This window comes from Neopsephotus bourkii, unplaced genomic scaffold, assembly GCF_033783945.1.
Source record: "Neopsephotus bourkii isolate Nb327-2 ecotype Australia unplaced genomic scaffold, CSIRO-AGI_Nbou_v1 NB_1768, whole genome shotgun sequence".
In the NCBI taxonomy this organism is placed as follows: domain Eukaryota; kingdom Metazoa; phylum Chordata; class Aves; order Psittaciformes; family Psittacidae; genus Neopsephotus; species Neopsephotus bourkii.
The window spans coordinates 885652-899669 of record NW_026902242.1 but is presented as its reverse complement, the minus strand read 5'-3'; the positions used below and the strand labels follow the sequence as shown (position 1 = coordinate 899669).

General features: G+C 52.1%; 1 protein-coding gene and 1 long non-coding RNA gene across 2 annotated transcripts; one reads left to right on the top strand and one right to left on the bottom strand.

Annotated features, from left to right (window-relative positions):
- Positions 1–4065: 4065 nt before the first annotated feature.
- On the top strand, positions 4066–7498 carry LOC133226005 (uncharacterized). The gene is made up of 2 exons (XR_009729347.1): positions 4066–6636; positions 6756–7498. It is a non-coding gene; the product is annotated as an uncharacterized LOC133226005 (long non-coding RNA).
- A 3781-nt stretch (positions 7499–11279) lies between these two features.
- On the bottom strand, positions 11280–13053 carry ARL4C (ADP ribosylation factor like GTPase 4C). Its single transcript, XM_061379203.1, has one exon. It carries the CDS (start codon positions 12858–12860, stop codon positions 12282–12284), a length of 579 nt encoding a protein of 192 aa, XP_061235187.1. The 5' UTR covers positions 12861–13053; the 3' UTR covers positions 11280–12281.
- Positions 13054–14018: the final 965 nt, after the last annotated feature.

The window sequence follows — 14018 nt, the reverse complement described above, 5'->3', positions numbered from 1 at the left end:
TGAGCTGAGAGCAATCCCCAGGGATAGATCACCAGGGGTTCAGACTGAAGCTGGGCTAGAACTGAAGCAGCTATCCAGCTATCCCCACTGCCTTTACGCTGTCCCTGCTTCCCCCTCCCTCCAGCAATCGCAGCCCAGGCTGAGGGTGAGAAAGGAAGGAAGCTCATCTCTTTGTTTTGTCTCTGGGAATCACTTTGCTGGGTGGTCACTGTGGGGTTGGTTAAGGTCTGTAGGCAGAAGCAAATGGGGTGGCAGAGCACCCACACTGCAATTGTAACCAGGGAGATGAATTGATGAGGGTCACAGGGACCCAAGGCTTTTGTTGTGTTGCATCTTAGCTTTGTCATCACACACTTTCACCCTAGACAAAGCTTTAGGGCCAAATCTGTGTCTGATGTCTCTAATGCCAAGAACAAGCAGTCTGAGTTTGTAGGTTGGTGTGATGAGCCTTACAAGATCCTCTTCTAACATGAGTTCCCAACCAGTCTCCTGCATTTGGTGTTGTTTAAGGGCTTAGGCTCCTCTCTTCCCTTTGAAAGGATGAGAGCAGTGATGTTGTTGTCTGATGCTGCAGTCTTAACTTGGCCCTTTTGGACTTTCAAAGCTCTCTGTTCCATCCTCAAATCAGTGATTATAGTTATTTATTACACACACAGCCTTGTAGTGCATCTCTTTGCATTCACAAGTGGAGTGCTTCAGCACAGAAACAAGATCAAACCTTTGGGAAAGCTGAGTTCATCTGGTCCTTGTGGCTTGTTGTTTGACTCCTAGGTAGATAGAAAACCCCAGCCTCATGGGGTTTACTCACTGCAGCCATCCTCTTGTGTTCTTCCCTTGCCTTACTCTGTTGAAATGACTTAAAAGGGACAGAACCACTTCCAGCATGCAGAGAGAAGCAAGTTAAAGTCTCCCAGAAAGAGTTAAATGTGAGGGTAAAAGGGGCTCCTTTAAATGCTCCTAACAGTAAAAGCCGTGAGTCAGGCTGTTGCAAAATCCTGAAACTGGCATAAAAGTCATGAGTTAATTTTTGGGGTTGTTCCTGTTTAATGCTCAGCACTGGCTGTTTTCCATCTGCTGCCTTAGCCAAGAGGTTGCAAGTTCCCCTCTTCTGACTTCGAGGCTCCTCAATTTGAAAAGTCCTCCCCCAGGTCATGGAGCTTTTGATAAACCATTAAATACCACAAAGCTCCCAATGGAATTACTAGGAGTGGCCACTGTGTGGATGAGCTGGAGCAACCTGCTGTAGTGGAAGGTGTCCCTGCCTGTGGCAAAGGGTTGGAACTGGAGGAGCTTTAAGGTCCCTTCCAACCCAAACCAGGCTGGGATTCTATGATGCTATGGTCCACTCCACGCTGAGCAGCACTAGGCCTGGTGATACAAAAGCTCCTGAGAAGGACCCACTCTAAAGCTCTCAGGTTACCCAGTTTGATATATTTCTGTCTCTGTTTTCTTTTAATGCAGCTATTTTTCTTGGGGGGGGGGGGGAGGTATATGAGAATCATCAGACTGATTCAAACATGCCTCTATTTTTGGATGCTGATGCACTAAACCTTATGATGGGGATAAAACACCTCTCAGCTCCCCCTGGCTGTCCTGGTGCTGGTGAGGGAGGTGGGAAGGGGTGTGATGGCGGGTGATGAAGGGGCAAGAGGCTTCTCAGTGATGGGAAGCAGTGTGTTTTCTACTCCTCTGCCACAGTTAGCTTCCAGCAGCAGGGAAACCAGCTGAAGGGCTGTGAACACACCTACAAGGGGCATTTGAGCAAAGCCAAGCAAGCTCTATTGGAATAAAGTCCCATGGTGACTGGACCAAGAAGCTTGACCAAGCCCTGATGCACCCTCTGTATCTTCCTCCTGTCCCGTCTCTTGGGAATGGTTGCCAAGTGTCTTTTGTATGTTTTGGTTGATGTGTTTCTTGCTGCTGTAACCATGGATTTTCTTGGGCTTACCCATACATATCTAAGTTCCTATTTCTTCTCCTCCTCCTCCCACCCTGTGCTAAGATGGTGTCTGATGACCAGCAAGGCCTGCGATTGATTTGGCTGCCTGGAGCCCCCGTTGATTTGAGATTCCAACAGTTCTGGTTTGTAAAAGCCCATTTCTTTTTACCTCTTCCACAGTCAAGACTTGCTGCTTTTCCTCCAAGATGTTAGGCCTCACCTGAGCACTCCAAAACTGAAGCTTTCACTTTTGGCTTTCAGATCTTGCTGCATCCAGCCCAGCCAGGACTCTACAGGGATCCTGGGGTTTCATTCCCTCTCCTGCTGCCCATTTCTCCTGACGACTGAGCTGAAAGAGCAGGAAAGAGTCCCTATAGCCTTGAGAGACAGAGCTTGGGACATCCCACTTGAGGTGCTGCAGATGATCTTCCCTGCCTTGGTAGGACTCAAGGAGGTGAGAGCACCCTGAGGCGAGACCTTGGGCAATCAGGTGAACCTGGAAATCACAGATGCACACTGGTTTGGGTTGGCAGGGACCTTAAAGCTCACCCAGTCCCAACCCTTGTGAACTTCCATTAGAGCAGGTTGTATCCAACCTGGCCTTGAACACTCCACTAGTTTTAAATCGTAACTGCACCATGAAACTTGATCAACTTAGCTTTGTAAAGCCTCCTTTCTGTCTTATTTCACTCAGTCAAGACATAACCTTTAGACCTTACTGCCATTAATGTGGGGTGTGGATAAAGGGGAGGTTTCAAGCAGGGACACAAAATCATCCTACCCCCAGCTCTAACAGCAGGAAGTGTTGAAGATGAGGAGGAGAGCAAACCCCCAACATGGATTGGGTTGGTTTTCTGAGTGACCCCATCAACAGCAGAGAAGAGCAAGAAGCTGGAGCTGTTTAGGAACTTCTCTGCATTATTTCCTGACTCCAATTTGAAGCTCCAGATATTCCTCTCACCAAAGAGGGCATCTTTTTAAGTGGATTTACCTTTTCAGCTCTCACCAATGCTGGTCCCTCTGCCTTTAGCTATGTTTCACCAGCATGATTAGGCTTTACATGATCTGCCCTTAGCAATATCCTGGGAGCTCATATGCACCGGACCCTGTTTCCCACTTCCAAACACCTTCTCCTTCCTTCCCAGCATGTCCCCCTGCTGCCAAAAGTAACTGAACTCTGGATCTTCAGTTCTTTTTATGCCTTTGCCCTATTGAAGCACTGCAAAATGTTACTTGGAACTGAACCTTCCTCTCAAAGCCGCACCACACAGCGTAAGCTCCTGCAGTCAGAAGTCTCCTGACATCTCCTCTGTGTTTAATCTATTGGTAGAAGCTGTTCTTCTGCCATGATACTTTTTCACAAGTGTATTTGCTCTTGCTAGGGCTCTCTAATCAAACTGATGTGTCAGGGCTCCTGGCTTATGCCAGCACAACAAGGTTTCTTGAGAGTAAGTCACTGCATTTGCACGGCTGGAGCTGGAAGCTGGATTTCTGCTTCTGGGGACCAGCCTGCAGAGAAAAGCTCATCCAGGCCATGCAAAGATGAAAAGAATACAGATCTATGGAGAATTTTTGGGAGAAAAGTAGCAACTGCATCCACAGTGGGTTGCATTAAAGCTTGCAGAGGTGAAGGAAGGACCCAAAGCAAATGAGTCCACCTGGGATAATCAGGGATAGCTCTTCTGGCCAGAGCAGAGCCTGAGGAGCAGTGCTGAGGGGAATGAAAGACAAACTGCTTTTTCCTCGTGCCCTCCCTCTTGTTATTATCTACACATAAATTATTCACATTCTTTGCAGGCCGAGTCTTGTCTTGACTGAAGGGGTTCAGATCATTAGAAACACAACAATTCTCTGCATAGTTCATGACAAAAGAAACTCCCAACAGGGCAGCAGGTTAGAAGCAGGGGGAAAAGGGATAGAATTCCTTCTGCTGCCATTTCTGCTCCCAAGAGCTTCCTGAGGTCTCTGGCCTCCCGATACCAGAGACTCCTGGATACTCAGCAAGAAGAAAGCCACAGCATGGAGAAGATGGAAGGACCTCTCAGATAGGCCAGAGAATCCATTGTGAATAAGAATGGGATGCTGTTGGGGAGTATCACTCCAGGGGAAGAGGTCAGAGATGCCCTGCACAGCTTTCAAGGTAGATTTCATTCTGTCCATTTAAGAAATGAATGTGCCTTTAAAAGTTTCCAGTAAAGAGCTATCTCAGAGCAAACATGATCCAGCCCAGAACTGCTGTTTCAGCATTATCCGAATGCTCAAGGTCACTGCAGTTTGCTTCTTTTTCAGCACTGGAGTGGCATTTTGCCATCAGCATTTCCATGAAATGGGTCATTTTTGATGAATTCTCAGGTTTGGATGGCAAGGAAGGAGGAGCACTGGATGGTTTCCAAGCAGTTCCATTACAGATGCCAGTGTTTTGCATGGGGCCTCCCTCACCCTGCTTTATTGATCACCAAGACACGACCTCAAAGGGTTGAGTCTGCCCAGTGATGGTGTCTGGATGAGCATCCCCATGCTGCCTCTGTGGGCATCTCCACTGTAGCTCCCCTAGGTCAAGAAGAAATACCCTCTTTAAGAGGGGCAGGCAGAGCCATGGCTCAGCTAATAGGAAAGGAGGTTTCTAGAAGCGACTGGAGTTGGTGAGCCACACATCACACTTCAGTCCCGCAAGCTGGCAGCGAACAAGTTAGTTCAGTGGCGGAATGAGGCTTCCACCTCATCCCAGGGCCATCAGGGTCGTGCTGGAAGGTGATGCAGGGAAGCAACTCTCATAAGCTGCAGTGCAGGTCCTTCAGCTGATGAAGACAAGGCTTCTCCAGCTCCAGTTCGTGCTGGAAATCAGCCTTTCCCTTCCCTAACATACGCTTGGGATGCCTACTGGGACACATGGCTGCCCGCTGGGGCTGAAACCGTGGCGAGAATGTCCTGCTGACACAAGAGCTAATGAAGTATTTGCACTATACTGTCCCTTTGTGCTATTATATATATATAAATGTATATATATAATGTATGTATAATGTAGATATGTATAAAAAGGAGGACACAAATTGGATATAAACATATGTGTGTGTATATATATATATATATAAGCATAACAAGAAATTATTTGCAAGTAATTATGAATGAGGAACTTGCACACTGCCATGGTCTCAGCAGGCACAGCTCCCCCCTTCTCCCTCCCATCTTCCTGCGTCACTGTCTCTGTTATCTAGCTAAAAATAAAGGAGTGTTGGGCACCCATGTGTCCCATGGGTGACCGCATGATAAACATCAAGCCTTGGTGCTAACAACCCATAAACAGGGGTGGGGAGCAGCAGCCGGCTTCTCTCTGTGCAGTTGTTGCCTCAAGAGGTACCCAGGCTCCAGCCCTGCAGTGCGGCAAGGAGGTGGGGAATGAGGATGCTGCTCATGGACCCCAATCCCTCTCCTCCCAGTCTTTCCCTCATCCAGAGCTAAGGCAGTTTTTAGCTTCAAGTGAGCCATTAGAGGCTCTCTCAGCCCAGAGCATCCTCAGAGGTTGTAAACCCTCCAGCCACAGGATAAAAACCCAGCAGGGCTCTTTTTCCCAATCCAGCCCTTTTCCATGACCTCCCGATGGGATTATGGCCTCCTCATGCTCCACTGGTCTCTTCAAACACATTGTCACACCAGGACTTACCCACCTGCAATCACGCTTCGGTGCCCATTCCCCCCCAGCAGTTACCAGGGACACGGAGCAGCCAGGCTGAACAGAAGTGCTGATGCTGAGGTTTCACAATGAGTTTGAGCCCCACCACCTCCTGCTTTGCTCTCATTCAATTGTACAGGGGGGTGGCACAGGTTAGGGTCCCAGATGGGTTATTTACCCTGCAGCTGATGAGGGATAAATCACTGTGGGACTCTTTACATCACGCCCTTATGATGGAAAGAGGAAGATGGGCAGCAGCTGGGACAGGCTCAGTTTCAGCGCCACAAGCTGAAGGCAAAACTGGCGGGGGATTATCCTAAATCATCCCTATCCCATTCCCAATTGGAGATGCTCCAGGGCTGATGGAAGCATAGGTGGTGGGTTGGCTTTTTGAGGGGGATCTTTTTTCCCTTCTGAGCAATCAGGTGGTTTCTAAGGCTGGGCTGGGAAGAGCGTGGTCCACCCTGGGAGGATGTGGTGGGCAAGAAACCATTGCAAAGCTGCAGCATTGCCATTTCCCCTCCGGGCTGTGGACGTTTTAAACAGGCAGCAGAAACCAAAGGACGGGGAAATTGCCAAAGAGTTGAAAGGGCCCCCTTGTTAGTGTAAGCAGCAAGGGAGGGGGCTTTCCAAGAGCTATTTAAACATTAACCAGCACAACAATTGCCCTGTGTTCCTATTCCCAATCACCACAATGGTCTTTCACCTCTGCAGGGTCCTGAGCTGCCTCCAGTCCTGGCGCAGTGCTGGGTCAGTGAGAGGAGCCTCTGTGCCACCTCCTTTCCCTGCAGGACTTCACGACCACCCCTTTGGGCTGCCAAGAGGTATGGGAGCAGGGGACTAAAATGGGTTATGAACATCCTTCTTGCAGCTATAACTTGGATGTGGCTGGAGGGTTTCAGAGCCTCAGCTCCTGAGATCAAGACAGCATCAAGCTGTGGATGCTGAACCGAGGCACTGAGCTCTGATGCAGGACCTGCAGCCATCTCCCCCCAGCCAAGCACCATTCAACCACTTTCCCCATCATGTAAGGACAATCCTGCAGGTTTGGCATCTTTACTGTGGGGATCTGAGTATCATAAAACCACCAGTTGGGTTTTTGTTAGCCTTCAAAGTAAGACTAATGCTGACAACCTTCTTTTACAGCCTGAGGGCATCTGAAGTGGTGTGATGAGGTTTAGGCGGGAGCCGATGGAACTGAGACCCAGCTTTGTGACCTGCTCTCTTTCCAGCAGCAAAGTACAGGTTTGAAAGCAATGCTAGGTGGGATCAGGAGCTTTGGGTGTAGTTTGTCTCTCCAGACACCAACTTCTGGGAATGCTACAGCCCCAGCACTGAGGTATCACAAGAAACTGTCTGAGCTGACAGTAGCCCACTCCAGAGGCAGAATGTGGGTACCATTGGGCTGGAGTGATAAAGGACAATGAAGATGATGATAATGATGGTGATGACGATGATGTGTGAGCTGATGAAGAGCTGGGTGCAACGATCTGTACATTCCATTCCCCAGTGCCTGCCCCTCATGCTGCAGCATCTTTGCAAGCCATCAGATGTCGTTAGTCAAGGCTGTCATGGAGGGAGGATGAGGGTATCTTAAGGACCATGGGATTATGTCTGGTCACCCACCAGCTGGGTGCAGCTCCAGCATGAACACTTGGGAGATTTACAGGCTTCATAACTCACCTTCCACCAGTACTTTAATGCAATTGTTGTGGGGGTTTTTTGTAAGCATTCCTCCTTTAAATCTCACTCAAAGATCTGAGGGAAGCAAACACAGGTTAAGCTGAAACAAACCGAATGGTTTATAGAGCAAATATTCCCAGGCTGGGCTCTCCATATTCCCATGTCATTGTAATCATCCTCAATAAGAATGTGCTTGTGCTGAAGTGGATCAATTGTGCGCTATAGGCAAGCACTACCTTCTCTGTGCCTGGTGTCCTGTAGCCCTGACTCCCAGCAGTGGCCTTTTGCTGCTCAGACCCAAGGTATATGTGATCTGGGGTAATTCATGTTGAAGAAGCTCTAGGATGGAGCTGACTGAATGAAACAAAGCAAACAGGCTCCAAATTTCCAAATTGGAATTGGGGGGGGGTGGGGGGGTGGCTTTGTTCTCTTTGTAATGGTTTATAGCCCATTTTAAAGACATGGTCATCCCCCCCTACCCAAACTGTGCCCACAAGTTCTGCCATGTGAAAGGTTGTGGGTCCTTCTTGATGCTCCCAGCCCATGCTTGCAGAGATCTGATGCAGCTCATAGCTCCGGGGCAGCATCCTCAGGCACTCCACGTGCCACAGGGGTCCCCAAGCATCAGGAGCCCACAGCTTCAGCACCACTGGCTGCTTCACTGCCCTGACTGCTTGGGGAGATGGATCAGCAGCATCAATCATGGCCAATGTGCTGCTCCTTGTGCAATGTTCTCATGACAACGGGCTTAAACACGCAAAAACCCCTGCTGACAACAGCACTCTCTGGCCAGGAGGAGCTCTGTGGCTCACAGGAGGATCTATGTCCTTACAGCTCGAGGCACAAGGAGCTTTGCTTGCAAGAAGACACAACCCCCCCTCCAAAGTGGCTTTGGCAGTGAAATAAACCCTGCTCACAGTGGTTTCAGTTGCACAGTTGCACACAGAGTTACAGCCTCCCAGAATCTGCAGCCCAAGCCCTAATGGCTGTTTCTTCTCCTCCTCCATCCAGGGGCAGGGATGGTTTCCCCCATTACCCCCCAAACTAGGAGGACAGCCCACCCCAGTTCCATGTGGAATGCAGCAGGTCACCCTGTGTGCCCAAGGGACCCAAGTTTGTGCTCGCTGGGGTACAGGGACAGGACAATGGTGTGCAGGAATACCTTCCTGAAGTGGCTCCTGCCAGGTTGAATCAGTGAGGACAAGTCCCTCTGTGCTATGGAGGGTGCAGGCACTGCAGCATCGGCTCCTGGGCTTCCAGATACATGGAACACAGGGCAGGAGAAGCACATGATGTTCTGCGTGCTGCCTGGACAATGAAGCTGGAGGCACAAAGGGAAGCGATGGTCAGAAGCATCCTCTGGAGCACCATGCCACCTGTGTGGCAGAGGGACAGGAACCCCTTGGTGATGCTCTGTGCAAGCCCATGGAGACTGCACCTCTCAGAGGCTCCCTGCATGGTCACAAGCCAGCTAAGCAGTCAGCAACTCAGTCCTTGAATGCCACAGATCCAACTGAGCTCCCAAGGGTTTTTGAGCTTGTATAGATAGGAGTTCAGTAACTGCATCACTGTGTAAGTCTTTAGGTTCATTTCTAGGTCCTGCAGCACTTTAGAACCCAGATGCTGCTAAGCAGGCAGCCCATCCTCACTTGCACACTGGAAACCTGGGGGGCAGAGAGAAGCTCAAGCAGGACAAGCGCTCACAAGCCCTGCCAGATCCCACTTTCACACATGGGGCTCGTCACTTCCTCTCTGCTGCCTTGTCATCACTTCAGCAAAGGAGAAGTCATTTAACCAACGCAGGCTGTCCTCTCTGAGATGTCACCCTGTGTTTCCTGTGTCAGCAGCCACCCAGGAGCAGAGGCAGCCTCCAGCGCTGCAGCATCCTGTTCTCAACTGTTCTTAAAGCCTGGTGCTTTAACCCCTGCAGACCTGGCTCTCTGCCACTGAGGCCATGCACGGATCAAACACCAGCACTTCCTCACCTCTAAGTGCTGGGTGATCACCTCCTCCACATCCATTTACCATAGGAGGGGAGGGAAGAAAACACCCACCCCAAAGAGTGCTCTCCCCTTTCATGAAGTGACCCGCAAAGAGCTCAAATTGAATTAACTGCAATATTATCCATGTCCTAGAAGGCAGCCCCATGCCCAGTGATCCTGAGCAGGTCACTTCTCCATCCCTCTGCCCATGGCTCCTCTCCCTGGGGAGGCAGGAGCAACCTTCTTTACCACACCCAACGAGAACCAACTGCAAACTGCAGCATTGCCATTGAGAAATAAGGAGAACACATTTATTTTCTCTTTGTTGTTTTTATCAGGCCCTTTCATTGTATAAATAATTTATTTCAGTTCACAGCATTATGTCTGCATCTTTTAAAAAACAAAAGAAGGAAAGACCAGGAGGAACAGAGACTGATGGACAATGGCAGGGGTAGGACACAGGACACCCAACACTGATGGGAACACTGCAGAGGTACCTGGGGACATGAGCGCGGTACCTCGTGAGAGCTGCTCAGTTAAACCCAGTGAAGGTCATTCAAACCTATGTCAAGACCCACAACCTTGCAAAGAACCCAGCTCATTACCACAGCCACAACCCAAGCGCTTTCCCTTCACCACTGCTCTGCTGAGGCACATCTTCCAGCCCACCGCTGGCGACGCGCATCTTCATACAGGGGGAACGACCGGGCACAGGGCTGGGAAACGTCACGGGAATACCACAGAAGCCATTGGGAAAAGTCTGTTTAATTATTGCAGAAAGCAGAGTCGGTGGGCACGGCACCGTTCCTTGGCTCAGCTGAATCCTCCAGCTCGCTGTGCTCTGCCATGTCTCCCAAGGGGATGCTCTAACCAACACCGAGCTCCAGAGATAATACATGCCACCAGGCTTCCCAGGCCAGCATCTGCTAATCCAAGCCCTACAAGGAAGCAAAGCCCTGCCCGTGTGGCCCTTATAAACCTGATCGATTGCTCACGGGGAAAGCACAGCTTTACATTTTGCCTCTCCAAAACAAAAGATCAATGCATGTGGCTTCTGTGGCATCAACAAGAAATGTGTGAAGTTCCTTTTTCCTCTCTCGACAAGTGCCAGCATTGGAGGTGAAGACAAAGCAAAGCAAAGCCAAGGCAGTGGGCACAGAGCCACCTAAACTGATGGGACCAGCCCACTCAGCTCACAAGCTGGGACTCGTGTACCCCAACCACCCCAAAAGCCGCTATTGGGAAGGTGCCGCACTCATTGCTGCAAAGGAGAGAATCAACTCCCTGAAACCTGAAGGGCATTTTCCTTTTGTCTGCTCGGTGCTTTCCCCTTGGCTGCTCTGGGAAAGGGGTTTTCAATTAGGGAAGCTGGTGTAAAATCACCAGGGAAGAACCCTGCCGTGCTGCATGGCTCTAAACTCGGGATATCAGGACCCTGAGGGCTGCCTGCTTCTGCGCTGGGGGCAGTGTGGAAAGCCAGGGAGGGCTGGGTCCCAGGCCAAAAACACACACAGCAAATGGCTTTTGGGCCCCAGTCCTATACAGGTACCAAAATGTTCACCTGCAGAAGGCCTTTTCCAAGGCCAGGCTGGACAGAGCCTTGGGTGACACAGTCTAGTGTGAGGCGTCCCTGCTCATGGCAGGGGGGTTGGAACTGAATGATCTTAAGGTCCTTTCCAACCCAAACCATTCTATGACAGAGGAAGGCCTATCCCTGCCCCAGACACCCAGCAGGCAGAGGCGGCAGGGGCTTTCTGCTGTGAATCAGGTTTAAATCTTTATATATATATAAAACTAACCCCCCCTCCCATGTTACCCACTCCCATTCCCATGTCTCCTTGCACTCTGCCATATTCCCGGCACTGCCGAGTCCCTTTCCAGCAGAGATTTTGCTAGCTCTGGCCATCCGAGCTGTCCATCCCACCCTGCCATGACCCCCCCCTCAAACCTGCCCTTAGCAAGCTGTGCCCTGACCTCTCTCACAGCGAGCCCAGTACCACAAAGCTTGCTTTTGGCTTGGCTTTATTCCCTAACCCCTACTTTTGATCACCCCAGCTGGAAGCAAATGAGCACTGTAGAGCTGAGCGCGATAAGGACCCGCTCGGGGCTTTGCTTCAGAAGGTGACACTGAGTCTGAGATGGGGCACTCCTGGGAGACCCTCACGATGCTTCCAGCAGCATCATCCCAAATCCTTGCCTTTCTTATCTGCTTTTTCCAAGCAAACAGCTTAAAGCTCAGCACCGGTCAGCCAAGCACCCCTGGCACTGCAGCCTTACAGGGCTGAAGGCTGCCTGTCCTTGCTCTGCACCCTAAAACACCAGCCTGTGGGGTGGGTGTGTGTCTCCTCACCCACCATCCCCCCCCGCCGACATTTTGTGCTGGTCCAGCCCCCCCTTCGGCTTCCAACACCCCTTCCCACCGACAAATGGAGGGATGCAGCGGGATGCAGCAGCATCGGGGCGCAGCTTGAAGCCCCCTCACCGCTGACCTTGCCGAGCCCTGGCGCTGCTTTACCCCCCCCCCCGCCCCCCCAGCCCCAAATGTACACGTTAAAGATCTAGAAGCACGCTGGGCTCCTCTCAAATGCACTTCAACAGGGTCCTGCCCTGTTCTCACACACACACACACACACACACGCAGCCATCCCGGCACACAAAAGCTCGGTGGTCCCGAAGGATGGAGGGGGTCTCGCCCCAAAAGCATGTTTCCGTCCGGATCCGGCCCTTGGGAGCACGGTGGTTCTCGGAAAGGGGCGGTGGGAAAGGGGAGAGATCCCGGCCCATCGCCCGCAGCCGGGATCTGGGCTTGGCTGGCAGGAGCGGCTTTGTTATCACCACTATTGTCTGTGCATTGGGAAAAGAGGGAAGAAAAATAAGCAGGGAAACAAAAGAAGAGGAAAACCAAAAATAATAATAACTATTAAACCCAAAAGAATCGCTTTGGTTCTCTCGCCCCCTCGGTTCCTTTGTCTGCTCCCCCAATCCCTCCCCGCGTCTGCGGGGCTTTCTACCGCTTCTTCTTCTGCTTGAGGGACTTCCTCCGCTTCAGGATCATCTCGTAGAGCTTGTCCATGCCCTCCGTGAGCCCCTCGCCGATGATGGCGCAGGCGGGCTGGATGTGGTAGGTGGTGGAAGGGGTGAGCTCATGGAGCGCCAGCTGCTTCTCGATCTCGGCCACCGGCAGGGACTTGGGCAGGTCCTGCTTGTTGGCGATGACCAGCAGCGGGGTGCCCTGGTTCTCGGCGAACTTGGTCACCTTGTGCAGCTCCGTTTTGGCCTCCTCCAGCCGATCCACGTCCACTGAGTCCACCACGTAGATGATGCCATCGGTGCAGCGGCTGTAGGACTTCCAGAGCGGGCGCAGCTTCTCCTGACCACCCACATCCCAAAAGTGGCAGCTGATGCCTTTGGCCGTCCCGTTGCTCAGCCGGATCTTCTCCGTGTTGAAGCCGATGGTGGGCACGGTGTTGACGAACTCGTTGAACTTCAACCGGTAGAGCACCGTGGTCTTCCCCGCCGAGTCCAGGCCCAGCATCACGATGTGCAGGGACTGGAAGGCGGAGATGTTGGACGAGATGTTCCCCATGGCCACGGCTCACGCCGCGCCCTCACAGCCCGGCGCCCATCCCCGCGCCGCCGGCCCGCAGGGGCACGGCTCGGGGTGAGCTGGGACGGGCAGGGAGCGGGCAGCGCAGCTCCACGCGGCGGCGGCAGCAGCGACCGGGGACTGGCGGCACCGCCCGGGAGGAGGGACCGCGCCGCCGCCTTCCGCCGCTGCCTTCCCCCGCCCTGCTCCTGCCGCACCGCCCCTGCCCGCACCGCCCCGCTCCGCTCCTGCCCGCATCGCCCGGGGTCAGCCCCGGCGTGAGGTAAAGGGAGTTTGTCCTCCTGCGGTTAAAGCGCGGTTTCCATCGTCACCGGGCACGGAAATCCCAGCCTGGTCTGTGTTGAAGGGACCTTAAAGCTCACCCAGTTCCAACCCCTGCCACGGGCAGGGACACCTTCCACTAGAGCAGGGTGCTCCAAGCCCCTGTGTCCAACCTGGCCTTGAACACTGCCAGGGATGGGGCAGCCACAGCTTCTCTGGGCACCCTGTGCCAGTGCCTCAGCACCCTCACAGGGAAGAGCTTCTGCCTCTAAAACACAGCACCAAGCCAAGGCGTTATTCACTGCACGTGAGACACCTTCTGCTGCTCCATGTGTAATCCCGGACTAAGGAAACCGGGGAGGTTCAAAGTGGTTTAGGCACAGCTCACAGGGTCCAGCACAGCTCAGAGACCCAGCTGCTCCTTCCAGGCCAGCATGGGGACAGGGGAGCCACCCCTGCTGCACGCTCTGGGGTGCCCCACTCTTTGCTGCTGCATTTATCCCTGAGCCAGCAGCAGGGTTGTTCCTGCAGTACTACACATCCCTCTTTAACAGCATATTTAGAATAAATACCAACTCTATCTGACAGCTTAACTAGAAAGCCCCAGAGAAAGAAGTGCTCTGCAGAAGACAGATACTGCTTTTTAACTTGGAATGCTTTCACTACGCAATATGCAGCCAGGATTGTCAAACTGGAGTGGGTTTATTTCTCATCTTCCTATTTCATCCCGAGGATGCGTGCTGCAGCTCTGCATGGCGATATGAGTACCTGCTAACACACCCCATCACTGCAAACGCCTGCAGCTCCCTGTGATGGGCTCAGAGGCGCAGCTTAGATGGGAATCACCATGCGGTGACAGTGGGAAAGGTGCAGGGA

Bases quoted from the DNA above. Each gene is read 5' to 3' on its own strand.
- ARL4C (XM_061379203.1), bottom strand. From the start codon at position 12,860: ATGGGGAACATCTCGTCCAACATCTCCGCCTTCCAGTCCCTGCACATC.